The 21,226-nt window shown below is 45.0% G+C and overlaps 1 protein-coding gene across 2 annotated transcripts in view; it reads left to right on the top strand.

Moving 5' to 3' along the window:
- The first annotated feature begins 3,479 nt into the window (after window positions 1-3,479).
- Window positions 3,480-21,226, top strand: part of Adcy9 (adenylate cyclase 9) — a 116,455-nt gene continuing 98,708 nt past the window's right edge. Inside the window, exons 1-2 of one of the 2 annotated variants that reach the window (XM_074059466.1) lie at window positions 3,480-3,966; window positions 4,169-5,904. In XM_074059466.1, coding sequence (XP_073915567.1) covers window positions 4,212-5,904 — 1,693 coding nt within the window. In that variant the 5' untranslated portion in view covers window positions 3,480-3,966; window positions 4,169-4,211. The remainder of the gene's footprint in view (window positions 3,967-4,168; window positions 5,905-21,226) is intronic. The other variant, XM_074059467.1, reaches the window with a different exon arrangement.

The raw sequence follows: 21,226 nt of genomic DNA, 5'->3' as shown, positions 1-21,226 counted from the left end.
TCATAAGTTGAAGCAAAAGCTGTATAGTTGCTGCTTTGGACACCAGATCCCATCATTCAGTGGGCAGCTCTCCAAGATTGTTGTCCACCTGACAGCCAAAACTAGCATGGGTATTGCCAAGACATCAGGATCCAGCATGCTGACAGTCACGCTGGTCAGAGCTCAAACAGCAGGCTGATTATCTCAAAGCCAGACATGGTTGTCACCCTATGTGACTTCTGATGGCTTGGCACCTAGGTCCTCACAGAGCAGGCAAAGTGAGGGAGAGTGAGGATGAGAGGCTGGGGCAGGTGAGACTTCTGTAAGCTTTTGTAGAGTTTGTATGGAATCATTCTGATTCACACTGCATTGGAGTGAGAGTCTGTATACATAACAAATGGGGAAAGCCCTGCAGATTTGGCAACAACCTAGATGGGATGGCTGGAGAAGGCTATTACACCTGTCCCATACCTTCTGGGGATCAGGCATCTTTGTGTTTTCTGGGGGTGGAGAGGAAGGACCCTAAATTCTTCTGGGATTTTCCTCTGGGTTTTGGCATCATGAGAACTCTCCCTTACATCCGACTATTTCCAAGCCTAATTGATCCCATTTTCATAAGTCAAGCGTTTTTCTTGGCCTCTTGGAGAGAGGGATGGCATACAATTGTGCCTCGGGGCTCCGTGCATGGTGCTAGGATCATGTCCACCAGTCTCTGAGGGTTTATTGAATGACTCACACCCTAATCTGGAGGTCAGGACATGTCTGGCAGCCCTTAGGTTTCAACAGAAGTTTCCATAGTAGGAAATGCAGCCCAACTGCTTCCAGAAGTGCACTCAAGACAGGGGGGATAGGTGTAGTCACTACCCATGACATGATTAACTTAACTCAGAAATTCCAAAGTTACTGCAAGTAGTGGGGGAACTGAAATGATTTAGGGAGGGGAGGAAAAATACAGACAGGAGAACTTTCTGATTCTCTAAGGAAACCAGGAAGAAGGGAGGACAGCAATGCATTAGCAGAGAGAAATGAAGTTATGACCCCATCTTCCAGAAGGACCTCCCAACCAGCTGGGTCAAGGAAAGAGACAGGGTCTGTGCTGGACCACCATGAGACCTACAGAAAGCTGTGCCAGAGCCACTTGGAGTGTCATGGCTTCAGAAGTCTGAGGTCTGGTTTCAGATGTGAACTTGTGACTCGCCCTTTATGGGACTTCAGGCATGTTACTCTCCAATCCCTGGTTCCACAGTTCTCAATGAGGGCCTATAACACCCACCTCAGAGGAGCGAAGCGAGGGCCAGACAGGTCACAAGTGAAAGTGTCCAGTAGGTTCACTAGCTTGCGCTGTGTACCCTACTTTTTGGAACCTCAGATACACGAGAGCGCCTGGCACATGGTTGATGCCTGATAAGTGTTCTTTTTATTTTTAACTTTTTCTTTGTGGTCCTGGGGTTTGAACTTGGGGCCTCACACTTGCTAGGCAGGTGCTGTACCACTTGAGCCACACGTCCAGCCCTTAACTTTCTGTTTTGAAGTAATTTTAGATTTAAAGTTGCAAAAAATGCTGGGGAGTTCCTCTATACTCAACACCCAGCCTCCCCTAATGTTAATTTTTTTTATTTTATTATTCATATGTGCATACAAGGTTTGGGTCATTTCTCCCCTGTGCCCCACCCCCTCCCTTCCCTAATGTTAATTAATGTCTTACATAACCATGGGACAAAGATCAAAATCAGAAAATTAACAATGGCACAATGCCATTAACTAAACTGCAGACCTTATGCAAATCTCACCAGTATTCCCCTTACGGTCCTTTTCTGTTCCATGTTTGAGACATGTCCCATGTTCCACTTAGTTGTTATAGCCCTTTAGTGCCATTTTCTAATTTGTGAGGACTCCTGGGTCTCTGTCATGACCTTGACATTTTTGATGGATACTGCTTAATTACTTTGGATATTTCTCAGTTTGGGTTTGTCTGATGTTTTCTCATGATTGGATTGAAATTATGCACTTTTGGCAGGAATATCACGCAATGATGTGCTACTTTGAGTTCTCCCGTTACTATCGTACAATACACGCAACATAAAACTTGCCATTTAAACCATGTTAAAGTATATAACTCAAAGGCATTAAGTCCATAGCGTTGAGGAGCCACGGAGTAATTTACAATGCTGTGTTACCTCTACTTCCAGACTTTTTTCATCACAGCAAAAGGAAACCCCAACCCCATTAGGAGTCACTTTTCAATTCTTCTTCCAGCCCCTGGCATCCACCAATCTGTGTTCTGTCTCAAGGCATTTGTCTGGTCTGAGTATTTCATATGAGCCCAATCATGTAATGTGGCCTTTGTATCACTTAGCTTGTAATCAAGGTCCATCCACCTTGTAGCAAGTGTCACTACTTCATAGCTTTTTATGGCCAAATAATATGCCATTGTATGGAGAGCCCACACTTTGCTTTTCTATTCTCTAATTCCACAGTGAGAATTCGTGTAGGCCCCAGAATGGATCTGGGAAACCCGTGTGACTGGCAGGAGGCTCAGTATTGTGTAGAGAGGAGAAGGTGTCAGGACAGCACGACTGTGTTTACTGGTATCAGTGTTTACGGAGGCCAGTATTGAAGTGTTCGAGGGAAGGAGATTCTTTTCAAAGTTTCATTTGTGAAAAGGAGAAAGCAGTTGTTCAGGAGGAGGGGAGAGGCACCTAGAGAGGGGACGGCAAACTTTCTTTGGGCAGGAGGAGGTGTCTTTAGAGGCCACCACAGGCGAAGCTTGGACTGCGATGGCCGCCCAAGAGCAGTTTCAGGGAGGTCCTAGTGCCACTGGGGTCATGCACGCATCGCAGTGCGTGGTATATGCCCTCTTTTGTATCCAGTGGTTGAACACTTCGATGTATACATAAGATGATTTCCCTCCTATACCTTGCGTTTAGCTGCGCCTTTCCTGGGGACCTGGGAGCCCGGTGACGGGGCAGGTGATTCTCCCGGCGCGTGGGGCCACGGCGGGAGGCCGGGCCGCGGTATCCACAGCAGGCAGCCTGGGCGCAGAGCTGCCCCAGGCAGAGGGCGGAGCCGAGCGCGCGCCCGCCCGCCGCAGCCCCGAGCCAAGCGCGCGCTCCAAGGAGGGGCGGTGCGCGGCTGGTGCGCGTGCCCAGCACCCGGCGGCGGCGGCGTGCTCAGGCTGCGCGTGCGCGCTGCGGCTGGGCGAGGGGCGGCGCGGGCGCGCGTCTGTCAGTGACAGCGGGAGGGGGAGGGGGCCGGAGATGGTGGCGGTGGCGGCTCTTCCGACATGAGGCAGCGGCCGTGGGAGGGCCGGCGGCGGGCGCGGCCGCAGCGGCATCTCTAGCTCGGGCAAGACCCCCGGGGCGTGGGCACGGCGGGCGGGCAGGCGTGAGTCCGGTCCGGTGTCGCGGGAGCCGGGCTCTGCGGCAGCCCTCACCGCCGCCCGCGGAGGGGCCCTCGCGGCGCCCTGCGTTCGGCCCCGCGGCTCGGCCCGGGGCGTCGTTGGTCCCCGGGCGGGGGCGCGGCGTGTTCTGCTCGGACAGCAGGCCCCGCTAGACCGGCCGCTTAGACTCGGGCGGCCGCCCGGCAGCCCGCCTGCGGGCTCCGCAAACTCGCGGGCTTGGGCGCAAACCCCCGCCTTGGGCACGGCCGACTAGAGCGTGGGGGCGGCCACCAGGGGCGGGGGCCGGGGTCGCCCGCGGGTGCTCGGCCGCACCGAGAGGGGACGCGGCCAGTGCCGCAGGTTCGGCCCGCACGCCTTTGACGCACCGGGCGCCACTGCTGCAGGATGAAGCGCTGCCCGCCGCCGGCGGAGTTGTTTTTGCGAACGCGGCTCGCAGCGCTGGGAGCGCTCAAGGTCTGAACTTCCCTCCCGAGCCGCAGTTGGAGGCGCACGGCGCGGAGGCCACCAGCAGGCGACGGTGCCGGAGGGGAGCGCGCCGCGTCTCAGACCCAGAGTGGCCGCACGCCGGGACCCCCCGGGAGCATCAGGTATGTCCCAAGCAGTTCTCGCTCGCCTCGGAAGTGGGGGCAGCGGAGGGCTTCAAATTAGCCTTTATCGGCAGTTTTTGTAAACATATGGTGTCTTCCCAAGTCGCTCGCCAGAGCCCGCACTCGGGACACGCACAGATCGCGTGGCTCTCGGGGCGTGCGTGTAGCAAGGCCGTTCTAACTGTGGTTGTTTTGCCCTCAGGTACTCCTGACTCGGCCGGGAAAGGTTCCGAGAGCTCGGCAACATGGCTTCCCCGCCCCACCAGCAGCTGCTGCATCACCACAGCACCGAGGTGAGCTGCGACTCCAGTGGAGACAGCAACAGCGTGAGGGTCAAGATCAACCCCAAGCAGCTGTCCTCCAACACCCACCCCAAGCACTGCAAGTACAGCATCTCGTCCAGCTGTAGCAGCTCCGGAGACTCCGGGGGGCTTCCCCGGCGGATGGGCGGCGGCGGCCGCCTGCGCAGGCAAAAGAAGCTGCCCCAGCTGTTCGAGAGGGCCTCCAGCCGATGGTGGGACCCCAAGTTCGACTCCGTGAACCTGGAGGAGGCCTGCCTGGAGCGCTGCTTCCCGCAGACCCAGCGCCGCTTCCGGTACGCGCTCTTCTACGTGGGCTTCGCCTGCCTTCTCTGGAGCATCTATTTTGCTGTCCACATGAGATCTAAACTGATTGTCATGGTGGTGCCCGCGCTGTGCTTCCTCGTGGTGTGTGTGGGCTTTTTTCTGTTTACCTTTACCAAGCTGTATGCCCGGCATTACGCGTGGACCTCGCTGGCTCTCACCCTGCTAGTGTTCTCCTTGACCCTGGCTGTGCAGTTTCAGGTTTTGACGCCTCTCTCAGGACGCGTTGACAGCTCCAATCATACTCTGGCAGCCAGGCCCACAGTCACTTGCTTATCTCAAGTGGGGAGCTTTTCCATGTGCATCGAAGTGCTCTTTTTGCTCTACACTGTCATGCACTTGCCTTTGTACTTGAGCTTGTTTTTGGGGGTGGCCTATTCTGTCCTTTTTGAGACCTTTGGCTATCATTTTCGAGATGAAAACTGCTTTCCTTCGTCTGGAGCTGGCGCCTTGCACTGGGAGCTGCTGAGCAGGGCCCTGCTCCATGTCTGCATTCATGCCATCGGGGTCCACCTATTCGTCATGTCTCAGGTGAGGTCCAGGAGCACCTTCCTCAAGGTGGGACAGTCTATCATGCACGGAAAAGATCTGGAAGTAGAAAAAGCCCTCAAAGAGAGGATGATTCATTCTGTCATGCCAAGAATCATAGCTGACGACTTAATGAAACAGGGCGATGAGGAGAGTGAGAATTCTGTCAAGAGGCATGCCACCTCCAGTCCCAAGAACAGGAAGAAAAAGTCCTCCATCCAGAAAGCTCCTATAGCATTTCGCCCTTTTAAGATGCAGCAGATCGAAGAAGTCAGTATTTTATTTGCAGATATTGTAGGCTTCACCAAGATGAGTGCCAACAAGTCTGCTCACGCGCTGGTGGGTCTCCTCAATGATCTGTTTGGCCGCTTTGATCGGCTGTGTGAGGAGACCAAGTGTGAGAAAATCAGCACCCTGGGAGACTGCTACTACTGTGTGGCAGGGTGTCCTGAGCCCCGAGCAGACCATGCCTACTGCTGTATTGAAATGGGCTTAGGCATGATAAAAGCCATTGAGCAGTTCTGTCAGGAGAAGAAAGAGATGGTGAACATGCGCGTTGGGGTTCACACGGGGACCGTCTTATGTGGCATCTTGGGCATGAGGAGATTTAAATTTGACGTGTGGTCCAATGATGTGAACTTGGCCAATCTCATGGAGCAGCTGGGCGTGGCCGGCAAAGTTCACATATCTGAGGCTACTGCAAAGTACTTAGATGACCGGTACGAAATGGAAGATGGGAAAGTTATTGAACGTCTTGGCCAGAGCGTGGTTGCTGACCAGTTGAAAGGTATGTGTGTTTCCTCGCCTCCTCATCTCCCTCCCCATCCTGTTGCTATTAAATAATGACATTGTTTTTAGCATTAGCGTCTGAGGCAGCTCAGCTGTCTCGGGATCAGTGTTCCTTTTTCTCCAGTGAGTCAAACATTGCAGACTTAGTCACGCTGCAGACAGAGATGCTGGGACAGAGCCAACCTAGGTGAGACCTCTAGAAGGAAGGAGGATTTGAAAATTTACATACTACCAGTTGGCCATTGATGTTTCTGAAATTCTGCGGGCATGTCCCGTGAATAAATGGGCATCAGAGCTCTTCAGCAGTCACAGGTTTTTAGCTCTTCAGGAAATTGCCTTTGCGTTTCATCTGCTCACCCGTAAGTCCCTTGCAAACATTTCTCTATGCCTTTTGCCAAAACTGTGAAAACTGAATCTTTGTCCTCTCCAGGCCTCCCTTTGCTTACGGGAAGAGTGAGTTGGGTTGGGAAATTAGATGGACTTATATACCTCTCAATGCACACTGCCTTTGCCTAGGTCTCTTTTTAAAAAATGTTTGTATTTTCAGCTTTCATTTGTTTAATGAAGGTTTATTATCAATGTTTACCACATAAACCCCAGCGTTTTAGAACATTGAACTACACAAGCCACCAGATGTTTTGAAAGTGAGAAAGGCTCCTAGGGAGTTTTTGTGTCTCCCTCCCCCATCCTCTCAGATTTGTGTCCTTGTCCCTAGTCTAAAGCTCCTTGCTGTTGGTCTTGATAGATTTACTGGGCTGCTTCTTATTATTAATTTTTTTTATATAGGACACATTTTTGAGGTTGGGAAAATGGTATATAAATAAAGTGGGACCAAAAACAAGGATTCTAAGCAATCTGCTACATTTCTTACCCCCTGTCTGCTCTTTTAAGCAGTTCTTAAGTTTTACCAAAAGTCTTCCAGATTGAGGGGAACATTTATTTTAGAAGTATGTAGAGAAAATAGCCTCAATTTTTAAAAGCCTCCATTTGTAAAGCTGTATTGTATTTGTGGTGTCAACATGCTGCATAATTACACAGCTAACAGCCCCAGGAGAGGGAATCCTGTAAAGGAGATGCAATGCTTTAATCAGACATGGGAGAAGTGAGAGTATAGACCAGAGATGGCAGTAGCTGAGCTCGAGTAGGCTGTTGGTCACACACTAGTGCTGTATGCTCTTGGGCATTTCTTTCTCTGGCTTGTGATCTGAACTCCTCAGCTCCCCATGTCATTTATTTACTTGTTATTGGCAAGGGGACTTTATCCCCTTCTCTTGGCCTTTATTTATTTATTTATTTTTGTGGTACTGGGGCTTGAACTCGGGGCCTATACCTTGAGCCACTCCACCAGCCCTTTTTTTGTGTTAGGTATTTTTGAGATAGCGTCTCATGAACAGTTTGCCTGGGTTGGCTCTGAACCATGATCCTCCTGATCTCTACCTGCTGAGTAGTTAGGATTACAGGCATGAGCCACCAGCACTCAGCCTCTCCTGGCTTTTCTTCATTGTATTTATTTTGTTAGTTGTTGAAGAATTTATAGATGTAGTAGCAAAATATTTTCACCCAAGAGGTCCCCTGACCTAGAGAACTTTAACAAGGTTGGAAAGGACACCTTGCAGTTCACCTGAAAGATTCTGCTGCGATGAATGTCTTTCCCGTTAGGAAGTTGGCACTTACTCTTGAGCCTGAAGGTGTCAGTGGACTGGGGTGTGGATGTAATCTTTCCTTGACATTTTGGCATCTTTAGGACCCAGGAACACAGGTTATGTCGTCAAGGATTAGAGTCTAGCCTGTGGTGCTGGGCTGCCCTGCGTTCTATGTAATACTCAGATGTGCTGTGTCAGAGGACAATGATGGCAGTTGTGTGAGTTGTACTTCATATGGTATATTATTCGAATTTCAAAAATAAAAACAAGTATAGTTATTAAGTATATTTGGAAATCATCAAATCATTGAACCTTTAGCATTAATCATTTTTGTTAATTTATTGGTAATTTAAAATTGAAATTATAGACCAAGGGTCTCAAAGACACTGGCCCTACACCAAAATCGTAGAGAGGTTTGTTGATTTTTTTTTTTTAATTTCAAATAGTGTTTTTTAATTTCAAATAGTGTAGATTTGGTAAATTAGCTTTTAACAAATTGTGTACATTGTGTATTTCTGAATGGAAAGAAGTTTTAGTACTTCATGGAGGGAGGAAGATAGACAGCTTAGCTATTTTTTTAAGTGTATTTATATTCTCCCTTTTAACTGTTTCCCCTAAGACTGTGATTTTTGCTTTCTTCAGCTTCTTTTGAAAACCTTTGTGGACAAGACTTCAGTAATAGAATGTGTCTATACAACTTCCTGACCCCTTTTGAAACTGTCCCAATGTACAAAGCTGCTAATGGGAGACCATAGCAGTTTGTAGGACACCTCTTATGCACTTGGTTAGACTTAAGCATGTAAGATTTAACTTAGTCTCCTGTTTTTGAGCTTGTGATGGCTATTTTCTCTGCATATTCGTGTTAGCCTTTACCTCTCATCCTCTTTCCTGATTACAGGGTTAAAAAGTATCCAGTAGAAGACTCTGCAGAAGGGAACATCAGTGGGATGAGCAGGGGATTCTAGAATTAGCCTGGCAGCATGAAAGGAAGCTGCTTCCGCCCAATTAATCTGAACAAGGAAGGGTGGTGGTTCATTATTTCTGCACAGTCACTCTCTCTCTAAAATCCTTTATTGTGCCCCTACTCCGCACGCCTGGCACTGCGGATGTGAAGATGGACTCGTGACAGTTCCTGACTTCGGTGAGCTCCTGGTTATCGGTGTGGTGGCAGAGTGTGTTTGTGAGTCAGGAATGCCTTAGTTAGAGAGGGATGCATGCTTGAGTGGGTCCTGAGATCAAGCCTCGGCTTCCCAGGTGAACCAAGGAAGAACAGTGAGTTCAGAGTGGATGACACAGGCAGAGGTTTGAAATCATGTTTCTTGGTGAGTTGGGCAGTTGTACTAGTTCATCAGGATGAGGAAGGCTGTGGATAGCATGGAGTTTGGATTCGAGGGACAGCCATTGATATGCTTAAGCACAAGGCCTAGGTGATCTGAACTGCAGTTTTAGAAAGTGCACTCTCTGTTCTAGGGAGTGTAGCCTGTCAAATCCCAAGGGTGGGAAGTTACAAAGGTAACTGCAGTGACAGTGGAGATGATGGGGCAGGTGTGAGCAGTGTTAAGATGACTTTAGCCAGGCACTCATGGCTCAGACCTTAATCCTAGCTACTTAGGAAGCAGAGATCAGGAGGATTGCAGTTGGAAGCCAGTCCTTATCTCGAAAATATCCATCACAAGAAAGGGCTGATGGAGTGGCTCAAGTGGTAGAATACTTGCCTAGCAAGCATGAGGCCCTGAGTTCAAACCCCAAACTACCAAAAAAAAAAAAAAGATAGGACTTCAAGCTAGACTTAAATAAGAACTGGTGAGGAGAGGTTGATGGTTTGAATCAGAGTTGGTCTTTTACGTTTCTGGAGTTGAAGTGACTGGGATGTGGTATGATGTCAGAAAGGGTAAGATGCCTTTGCCATGTCTGTGGTGTGAATGGAGAATGCAGGATCCTGTTGCAGAATGTGAGACAGGCCTGGAACCCTTGACTTGTTCATTTATTCAACAAATTATTTATTCTGTGCTAGGCACAGTTGTAATGCAGAGGACAGCAGTGGCCAAAACAGTGCCCTTATTATAAGGGCAGGAATTTTAAACTAATAATTGGTCTTCTAATAGGGGAGTTCTGATAGTAGAGTCATGAGGGGAGTCCAAAAATGAACAAATAAGTAAAACACAGCATTTGTTTTATGTCAAATTCTAAAAGGATGTGGGGTGTGTGTGTGTGTGTGTGTGTGTGTGTGTGTGTGTGTGAAATCTTAAGTAGCATGGCCAAGGTTGAAGGTATTTTCAGCATAGGCTTGGGATTTTTGAATGATCCACAAAGTGAAGGGCAATTCTAAATATAAAGAGAATAGTGTAGCATTTGGGTTGCACCCCAAAGCCTGAGGGATTTTGGTTGTTCTGTTCTGCCATGGGCCTTGACCAAAAAGGTGAGGAATATTACTCAGAGCTGTTGGTTTTTCCTTTCATAGATGTAGACTTACAGGGACAGAAAGTGAAACTTAGAAAACATCTCCAGTTGTCTTCTCTTTCCCTCATAGATGTCAGGAAGATAGAGCAGAGATGCTCAGTTCCTTCAAGTCACCACTTACTATTACATCTTTGCAGGAAGGAATGTCTGGTAGTCTGATGACCCAATAGATGTACAGATACAAAAAAAAAAAAAAAGAGAGAGAGACTTTTCCCCAAGCCAAACTTTAGACTTGTGGAGCCCCTGGGGGAGAGAGCTGCACATGTGTGTTTGGACAGATTATCAGTCTTTGGTCACCTCAGGGACTGAGATCTTCACCTTTTCTAACAAGTGGCACTGAAGAAGAAAGAGTCCCTACCCAGCCCCTGTGTGGGTGGACCAAGACACTCTATGCTTTATCCTTTGGTGATACCAGTCCCATGCTGGAAGTATGGACTCCCTGTTGCCCCTTGGGTATGAGCCTTTAGCTCACAACTAAGAGTCATAGCCAGTTGCTGTCACAGGCTCAGGTGTCTCCCTTGCTCCTGATGATAGTATTATGGCTTGTCCCTAAGCATGTAACCCTTGCCACTGTGGTCCTAACTTGTTAGTTGACATCTTTACTTCCCCTCTTGGAAACTCTGCTTACCAGCATTCTTCTATTTTTTAGTGCTATGGCTGGAGCCCAGGGCCTTGCACATTCTCGGTCTAAGCTGCACCCCTGAGTGACAACCCAGCTGTTACCTGCATTCTTGACTGGGGTTTCTTGGGCGTATCTAACCAGCCTTTTGGGCAGCAAGTGGCAGAGATAAGATGGTGCAGAAAATATGGCTCAACAACTGGGAAGGGTAACTACAATCCTGCTGAGTAAATGTCCAAGGAGCCCCCTTGACAGCCTTTTCAGCTATTTGAGACTAAATTATGTGGCTTCCAGTAGGTTAAACGTGGCTGTTAATTCTGAAGGCAAGCTTTTTAGTAGAATTAGCCTTTGACCAAGAAAGTTAAGGATGAGGTTTGCTGAACTGCTGGTATAATGCAGAAGGAAGGAAGAAAGGTAATCTTTTCAGGCAGTATTATTAAAAAAGGGAACAATTAAAAAGGACCAAATAGAGTAAGTAAAGAAGCTTTGGGATCCTGGTTTACTAACTAATCAGCCTGGCTCAAGTAGTAATTGCGTTTCTACTGACAGGTCATTGTTGCCTATTTATGTTGTTGTGCAATAATAATCTTGAAAAACTGCATTGAATTTTGCACATGCGGGTGCATGTATGTATCCACGCCTTTGTGTGTCTGTTGGCTGGTGAGCTCAGTATTGGTATTTCTGTTTTGACATTGTATGAGCATGCCCACCCATCCTTAGCATTCAGCAGGCCCACTGTGCTGACCACCAGCAGAGCTGCTCTCAGTGGCATGTCATTCATTTGGCACTGGTCACCATTTGTACTTTGTACATGAGACACCTAGAGACCTTTTCCAACAGGATCTAGCATCACTGGAGGGAATTTTATAAATGGATGTGAGTTTTTGAAATGGGAAGGGAACTGACTTGTGACCTCTAGACTGGCTAGGCTTACACATTTCAGAATAGAAGGGAAGGAACTAAGCTACATCAGAGGGAGCCCTTGCAGCAATGACCAGGTATGCTCAGACAGAGAGGTGGCCAGGTGAAAGGTAGGCTTCCTCTAGGAAGACTGGAGAAGGCAGTGATGTTTCTGTTAGTCTGCTGCTGCTGAACCTGGCGTACTGCATTAACCAAGATAACATGTGGCTAAACTTGAATCAACTTTGGTGAAGGAAACAATACTTTACAGAACTTGCCTGCTCTTGAAAATCAGCTTTTTTTTTTTTTAAATTGCATATCCAGCATTTTCCAGCAATGTACTGGTGAAAGGTTTCCAGCATCTTACTGTGTTAAGAGGAAAGGCTCAGTTCCTGGGAATAGTCAGGAGCATCAGCCCCCACCCAGGGGCTGGCTGTGGCAATGGAGGCAGAGCAGTGGAGGTAGCAGTAGTGGTGGCTGTAGCCCTGGCCAGGAGGGTGGAGAGCTGGAGGACAGGATGGATTTGAGAACAGAGTGCAGTCCTGGGATTGGGACAGTCAGAATAGAGCCTTTCCATAGACCAGTAGTTGTCCAACTTTTTGGTCTCAGGATCCCTTTATACTCCTAAAAGTTACTGGGACATTAAAGAGCTTTTGTTTATGTTGGTTTATCTATCGATATTTGCCTTATGAGAAACTGGAACAAACTGAGAAGCTGAAGCAAATGTTTCCTTAATTCATTTCAAAGTAGTAATAAAACCATCACCTGTCAATACAAACATTTTTATAAAAAAACATTTATTTCAAAAGTATATTCTCAAAGACAAAAAGAACTTTGATGAGAAGAGGGTTACCACTTGACATTTTAACAAGTCTGTTTAACGTCTGGATTAATCAAAAACTGAAATTAAAAAAAAACTATAAAATATACATAACACAAATCTACCATTTTATACATTTAAGTGTGTTAGTTGAATTTTCTTAACACTTTGGCATTCAGTGTGTTTCTGGAAGTTGAAAAAAGTATAGAAAATCTGGCTTTATACAGATGTGTCGTTGGAGAGTGGAGAAGCATTTGAATAGGTAGGTGGTTGTGGGTGTTTTCTTTGATACTCACCAACACCCAATAAGTGGTAGTTGGTCAAAGCTTCATTAGACATGGAACCTGTGTGCCATTATAATCCATCCCTTTGGATTTTTAAATGGGATTTTCTCTCCAGGTATGTTTTTTGTAATATCATGCATTGGTCATTAGGAAACCATTGGTTTCTTGAGTGATGAGATGTTACAAGTGCTGACATCAGGAAAGTCTTTAAATATTGGGCCGATGCTGACTTCACAGTGGCTGATACAAATTTTCAAAATTCTGGCCTTCACTTAAAAGTTTGAATTTTATCATAAGCAGCAAGTACTGTCAGTTATTTTCCTTGAAATGACAGGCTCATTTCACTTATTTTTCAGGAACAGCCTGCCAGCACTCAGGTCTAAATGACCACAATTTGCCTATGGTTCAAGTATAGGCGGTGATCCATGGAAGAGTGGGAAGTTCACCTTGCAGCCCTCAGCTGCACAGCTGCTTTACCTGACACCCATGGAACTTTGATGTGGGACACAATAGTTTTGCATTTTATCACACAGGCTGTTAAAAAGGCATGTACCCCAGGTTGAAATTTAACACAATCATTAAATTTCTTTTAACTCAGTGGTGTGGGTGTTGAATCAGGGCCTCACTCTTGCTAGGCAAACACTCTATCACTTGAGCTACACCTCCAGTCTTCCTTACTTTACTTATTTTTTGAACAGCATCTCCATCTTTTGCCAGAGCCCCAGTCCTTCTGTTTATGCCTCCCACAAAGCTGGGATGACAGGTGCCTACCACTTGCCCAGCTTTTTGTTGGTTGACGTGGGGTCTCACCAAAAAGTGCTGGGCTGTCCTTGAATGGAGATCCTCCTGATCTCTGCCTCCCAAGTAGCTGGGGTTATAGGTGTGAGCCCCTGTGCCTGGCCAGTTATTAATCTTTACTGCTTCACCAAGGACATTCTTCAGTGAAACTGTGTTTTCCTTTTGCGAGAGCGAGGCGTCAGAGCATAGTGACACCTATGTTCCAGCATTAGCAGTTTTACCCACTGTGGCTTTGTACATCATGTGCAAATGTCAACACTGAAGAAGGAGAATAAGGTCTTAGTGGTATGGTGAAAATAGTTTTGTCCTCATAAATGTCCTGTAAAGATCTCAGGGACCTGTGGGAATCCAGGGGCTCCACGTTGAGAACTGCTTCCCTGCGCTGTGTGATAAAAAGATGAAACACTTTGTAAATAACGCATCTCACCATGCGTTGTCTTGAATGTGAAGCAAGCTGGCATTATGACAGACATTTCACATTTATTGTAAAGTAGCAAGTGACTCTAGTTTGAAATGTTAAATTGTCTTACCCAGTCAATCCTAACAGTCCTTAGTGAGAACATCAACTTTGCTTAAAAAAATTTTTTTTAAAGTGCTCACCCTTTGGCAGTTTAATTTAGTGACTAGGTGTTTGGTTTCTAATACGTTTGAATTAAATTCTCAGTTTTACAATTTCTTTACTGCAAGACCTGGACAAGCTGCCTAGGGGCTCTACAATTTATAGGGACAACTGAACCCCTGCAGGGTTGTTGGGAGAACCAGATGAGATAAGTGAAGTGTGAAGCACTTATTAGCATAGTGACTTATTGGCACAGTTGCAAGGGCCATTCAGTCACTAAGAACCAACTCTCCGCGAGTCATATTGTGACTGTACTGAAAAGGGTTGCTTTTCTCCTACACTTTGTTTGGTGCACATCTTGTATAATGCAGTACTGAAACCCAGAACACACCAGGGACTATGATTGTGTCAGTTTCTCAAATTAAAAAGGGCAAGTGTCCAAAATCCAAAACACTGATAGCTTGCCCTGGTTAAACTGTAGCTGCTGAGCTTGGCAACTCTTTACTGAAAACCCTGGGGAGCTCAGGCAATATTGTTCTTGGGCTGCTTCAAGTCCCTAGAGCTTTGAGGTACTTACAGTGATGTGGCCCTTGATAATTGAGGAATTATGGGAAAATCCTCAGCTTTGTGAACCTGGAGATATTGACTGAAGTTTGCGCTACAGTGGTTATTTTACTGTAAACTCATTTATTTATTCACTAAATTATTGAACGAGTTCATACTATTCGTGAGTTCTGGACAAGGTTCTAGAGACAGAGCCGTGGTCCTGCCCATGTGGTAGAATATAACCTAGAAGGATGAGGTAGTATGAACAATCATGTAATAGACAGACTTACCAATTGTGTAGGATAGGGTGGAAGGCAGGGACTCTTACCTGGATTTTACAAGTGAGGGAAGTGAAGCACAGAAAGCTTCAGTAACTTGTGATGGTCACACAGTCAGAAAGAGCTACTAAGTGGTGGAGTCAGTACTTAAACCTAAAGTACTGTATTAGAGAACAGCAGTTCCCACCTCATGGAATTGTTATAAAGATCAGATGTTAAGTATGTGTTAAGTACTTAGCAAAGTACTTGTCACATAGTAACTCTCATGGGAGAATAGATTCACTAACTAGTGTTATTAAAGGTAGGGATACTTTCCTCAGCCCAGCAACACCAAAACAACGGTGCCTTTCTCTAGTTCTTTCCAGTTCATTCAGCACAAGAGTGCATGGTGTTGTCCTAGCCACTGTGAAATCTCAGGACCAAGAGTATGCCTAAAGGTTTAGATTTCTGGTCTCCATTCCTTCCTTCATATAACACTTTTCAGACTGAGCTGGTTTCTTAACATCCTCCAAAGGTGACCAGTGGCTTTCTTCAAGAATCCATGTGGACTTTTGGACTTTGTTTCATATATTTCATTCCATTACAGATATCTTATTTTCGATACTCAAATCACACCATGGGAAACCTCTTCAGGTCGACCTCCGTGGCCTCTTCATGTAACCCCAGTTGTCTCCGATTGCTCTTCTCAGTAACATTTTTAAGGAACAGAGAAATTGCTCCTTAAAATGATAGGTATTAAGATCTCGTTAATTCTGTTTTTTTTTTCTGATATGTTTATTCAGTGAGACCCTCTTCAGTTTTGAAAAGAAAATTAATAGCATATGCTTGTTTACCCACAGAAGAAAGCCCTGTGCATCTTCAAGCTCTTTGGAAGCTTTAATTTGCATTCTTACAGTTGACAATTATAGAGCAATTGTAGCACACTAGCTTCCCACTAATGCCTGTTAAGAGACAGGTGTCTGTGAATGTAGGTAAATAGCATTAAGGAACAATAAAAAGAAACCCTAAACCAAAGTGTAGATGACCTGTTTGCAGACTGAGGAGTGCCCCTGTCTCAGAAGCCTCAACCCCAGGACTGATGTGGAAGGTTTCAGAAGGCTCCTCTCTAGGAATTCCCTTCCTAGGAAACTTGCTGTGAGCAGTGCCCCCAGGAAGGAAGTGCTGGCCACTTGGACATCATGTGTGTTTGGCTCATTTACTCCTGATCTTTCTCCACCCCACTGCAGTGTGACTTGAGATCAGGAATTTTGATGTTTTATGTACTGCTGTACTTGTAGTGCCGGGAATACAGCCTAGTGGGTAGAAGCGGCTCAGTTGTACAGCTGGTCCTCTGTAAACGTGGTTTGCACGTCCTTGGATTCAACTGCAGATGGGAAATATTCAGAAGAAACTGCATCTGTGCTGAATATGTAGCCTTTTCTTTCTTGTTTTTATTCCCGAAGCAGTACAATGTAACAGCTACTTACATGGCATCTAGATTGTGTTAGGTCTTACGAGTACCCTAAAGGTAACTGAAGGTTCACAGGAGAGTGTGCAAATATTCTGCTGTTTTATATAAGGGGTTGGAGTATCCATGAATATTGGTGCCTATAGGGAGGTCCTGAAACCTATCCCTCCCCCAATACTGAGGGACGATTGTGTTCATCCTATCAGTGAGTATTTTAACTATTCACGTGTGTCACATGTGGACACACTCTGTTATGCATGAGACCACACCCCGAGCATCTACACAGAACAAACTGGAAGGTCAGGAAAGGCAACAGAGTTTTTCTAGGGATGGCAGAGTGGTTCATTGACTAGAGGCAGCAGGTAGGGCAGTTTTTGGTTTGTTTTTGTTTCTTTTGTGTGTGTGCGTGCCTGTACTGGAGACTGAACCAGGGCTTCTCTCTTGCTAGGCGAGTGCTGAGCTCAATTTCCACCCTGGAGGGGAGGGTCTTGAGCTAGAGGGCAGTGGTGGAGAGAGCTGGTCAGTGCACAGGGCCTGGGGATATGAAATGGGGCTGCTGGGCTCCTAGCCGGAGGGAGGGAGAGCAGCCAGGGTTTATGGGCAGGAAAGCGCAGATTGAAACCCTCAGCCCAGTTGAGGTCCAGAGAATGTGGGCGCGAATGGCTTAGCTTAGGCAATTATTTTTAAGCTTCAAAAATGGATATTTTAAGCATATTTGTCTTTAATAATAGTGTAGCTCCAGATAATTCTTATTTGATTATCATTTGTGCACATAAAAGTCAGCATGCCCTTTGAATGGCAAAACTCCAGGCTAGTTTTTAGGCATAATTTCCAGGATTTTTATGTAATGCTATTAAGTTCTGTTCCGTTTCTTTTTTTCTTCCAAAGAAAAATGTAGTACAGAAAGCAGCTTTTGAATAATTTATTTTTGTGTTTGAGTTGTTTGGGAAATACTAGCTTCATTTTTTTTTTTAAGCAACCTTGTGTGGAGAGAGGAGGAAAACCCACAGGCATGTGATTTATGTTCTTGTTATGGGTATTAAAATACAGTATATCACTAAAGCTATGACATTTTAAGTAAAAGGGTTTTTTGTATATTGATTCAGTTAGTTTTACTCTATTAAGCATTACTGTTTAAAGTATGGATTTTATTGTGTTTTCTATTCATAACTGAGTTCTTCTCCCCAGGAGAAAATGTTGCTTCCTCTGGGTACCAGTGTTAATTTTTGTTTTGTGAATGAGCTGTCTAAAAACCGAGGAGAGGCAGGTTTTCTGAAAGGAAAACACTGTTACAGAATTATCTTATTTGTAAAATGAATTTGTTTTCACAGATTAGCTTTCTATCTTATGATGTTTTTTTTTTTGCCAATAAGTTCAGCACATTTGGGCAGAAATCTCTGTGTTTCTGCTTAATCTTGCTGGTTCCCAGTTTCCTCGTATTTGTGAAATGTAAACATTGCAGTAGCTGTGCCGTTAGAGCCCCAGTGTTCTCCCAGAATAGCCAAGATTCTCTCATGCTTGGGAAAGAGTACTTTTCTTAATACGGAGAAGTGGTTTCTCCTTTGTCCATTTGTTTAAGCTGTGAACCCTCATTTAGACAAATTTAGCATAGGGAAACGCAGATTTACAGAACCACTAAATTGCAGGGTATGTGTGAGATTCTTAACTTTATAAAGGGTTCTTTACTTCCTTTAAGTATAAGTAAGATTGAATTTTAGAAGTATAATTTACAGATGTTTTTCAGGATCACATTCATTGTATAAAGCAGGGTTTTGCTAGAGGAACCTCACTTGGCTTTGAGAGTTTGAGAAACGCTTTTGAAATGGCTTGGGAAAAATGTGAAGTGAATAAATTCTTTAAAAAAATGTTCTTTGGTTCCCATGTGAACATCATTTCGAGAGAGATTAGAAGGTTAGTTGCCAATAAAATGAATGCCATAGTGTCATGGCTTCACAAGAAGAACTAAGCAAACACTGGACCTACCATGTCTATAGCAAGTTTCCCATCGGTAAAGGACGCGCCTGCTCCTGGCATCCAATTCCACTTGCTGGAAACATGCAGGGCCTCCAGGCATCTCCACATTACTTAGTCCTTGGGTATTATAAAGGTGTGTGGTTTTCTCTGAATATTTTTCTTGCTATGACCACTGGTGCAGAACTTGATCCCTTGCCATTTCCCTTTATTTTCCCTAGTGGTGGGGATGGAACCCAGGGCCTGCGAACTCTTCCACTGAGGTATACTCCGGTCTCATTTCCATTTTCTTTGTTCCAGATATCTCTTTCCTCTGTCTCTGCAGTTCTGTCTCTATCTGTATCTGTCTGTCTCTCTCTGGTGCAGGGATTGAACTTGGGCACAAGTGTACAGCCTCTGAGCCATGGCCTCCTCCTTCTTAAAGTTTCTGAGGCAGAGCTGCCAGGTCGCCCATGCTGGCCTTGAACTTTCATTTCTCCTGCCTCAGCCCCCAAGTAAGTGGGATCACAGGTGTGCCCACCACACCACCTCTCCAGAGGCTCTTTCTCCAGGTGTGTGTCTTCCTTTCTACTTACATGATGGGCACACATCAGAAAGCCATCCTCCCTGAGCAGCGGTGGCCTGGGTGGGCAGGTGGCAGCACCCTCTGTCATGTTTTCTTGCTTGTCCACAGTCCCTTGCTCCTCCCTCCTTGTAGTACTGGGGATCTAACCCAAGGCCTTGTGTATGCATTTGAGGCAAGCCCTCTGCCACCCAGCTGCATAGGCTGTTAGCATCTCCCTTTTCTATTGATTTGAAAGTAGCCTTTCCCGAAGAGGATTTCTTACCCTTTCTAAGGAACAGCAAGAAGCTTGTGGCAAGTAATGTAACTTTAGCTGCGTTTTCCGGCCACCTGAAATCAAATAGAAAGAGGAAAAGCTATCCTTCATCCTGAAAGATGGTGTTGTCATTGGGGTCCTGTGTCACTCTGCCTGTGGGAAAATTTCACCCCAACAAACACCCAGGTGGTGAAACTGTAGCTTCCTTGAGAGAATGTGTTGCTCAGAGCCTGCCTGCTCCAGCCATGTTTTCCAAGGACCAAAGTGACCAACGTGGTGTGCACACAATGGGGAAGGTTAAAACCTTTGAGGGCTGCCATGCAGATGAACCATTTCAGAGGCCTTCCCTTATCTCTTACACACATCTCACAGTGAATTTCTCAACTGGAATGACTTATCTCAGTGTTCTTTCTGGCTCCTGAAAGAAATTGTGATCATGAGCACTTTGAGACCTGATGGTTCTAAAATGTCAACTTTGTCTCTCTGCCATTCAGAGTTCATGGAAGTGTTTGCTGTCATAACTGTAGTCATGCTGTTACTTTATTTAGTAACTATTAAATTTCCAATTCCATGTACTCCCCTGGAGGTGCTCTGGCTTGCACCAAGGCTTCTGTCTCTTCAAACAGGGCTGCGTGTGGTATGTGGAGTTTTCCTAAGCAAGGATTTACTTTTTTATACTAGCTTTGTTTTGAAATAGAGTTCACATGCCATGCTATTCACTCATTTAAAGTATACAATCCAATGGTTTATAGTAGATTGAAAGAGCTCTGCCGCCATCACCACAGTCAATTGTAGAACTTTTTAAAGATCATGCTAGAAGGGAACTCTGTACCCACTGGCAGTCACTTCCCATCCCCCAGGCCCTTCAGTCTCTGTCTGTGCATTTGCCTGCTCTGGGCATCTCACACAAACGGGATCTCACAATACACGGCCTTTGGTATCTGGCTTCACTCGCTGAACAGCATGGCTTTTGTTTGGTTTTGTGGTGCTGGGGCTTGAACCCAGGACCTTGTGCAAGTTGGGTAAGTGTTGTACCATCTTCACCCCAGACAGCATCGCGCTTTCAGGATTCATCCCTGCTGTAGCAGGCGTTGGTGCTTCATTCCTCTTTCTAGTCAGGTATTACTCCATTGTATGGATAGACCACATTTTCTTTATCCATTCATCAGTTGATTAAAAAGGTATTCTTTTTTTTCTTAAAAAACCCAATAATGAAGCTGATTGTTTGAAAATAAGTTGAAATGATAAAAAAAACCTTTTATTATTTAATATTACATGTTGACAAAAATTTAGCCATTTCATTTTCACTAGTGTTTACAGGTTTTCCTGAAAGACATGATTAAATGAAACTTAGTACTGAATTATAATTTGATGTAAATATTTCAAATAACCAGTTTAGTTTTTTTTTTTTAACAGCTGGCTTCTTTGCTAGCTTGCTCCAGGTTGATTAAATATTAAATTCTGGGATTTTTTTCTATTTCTCCTAGTTTGTTAATAGAGGGCTTTAGGGGAAGCATATGGTTGAGTTTGAAGCCAGCCTCACTTGATATGTTGGTAGATAAAAATACTAATTTCAGTAAGTCTTTTTGGATGGTTGAGTTTTCTGAAGAGCTGAGAGTTTTCCCCGTTAAGTCAATCATAAGTTTTCCTGTTTTAATCAGCTCAAGCATTTGGTTTTATATTTCTGAAATGTATGAAACACTTTCTTACTTTCATAAAAATGAAATGCCCAATGAAATATACCAAATAAAATGTAATTTTCTTGACTCAATTATTTTTACTTCTTGTTATTTGGCTTTTACTAATATAGCAATTTCTCTATAAAAATAAGATTTCCTTGCTTTGCTTTAAATAAACCCAGATTGCTCTGTATTTTCCACTTTTATTTTACAAAATAACTTTTTCTGCTTGGTTCTTTCTATGAGTAAATGTAGCTGTTGGTATGCTTTCCTGTAACAGATTTGCTTCTGGCTTTTACTTTGTTCTGCAAAAAGACAGAAGAAAATTTAAAAAGCAATCAAGCATGCTAATCCTAAAGATATAGTTTGACTAAAAAGAGTAAGAATTTGGTCTTCATGCCAGTTTTTAGTTGTCAGTTACACTCTGAATAAATGAGGTTGCTAGGTACTTGAGTTCAGGATGAGTAAGATGTTATTACAGTTATTTTTAGCATATTT

Source organism: Castor canadensis, chromosome 17 (genome assembly GCF_047511655.1).
Source record: "Castor canadensis chromosome 17, mCasCan1.hap1v2, whole genome shotgun sequence".
Classification (NCBI taxonomy): domain Eukaryota; kingdom Metazoa; phylum Chordata; class Mammalia; order Rodentia; family Castoridae; genus Castor; species Castor canadensis.
This window is presented reverse-complemented; position numbering and strand designations above follow the sequence as displayed.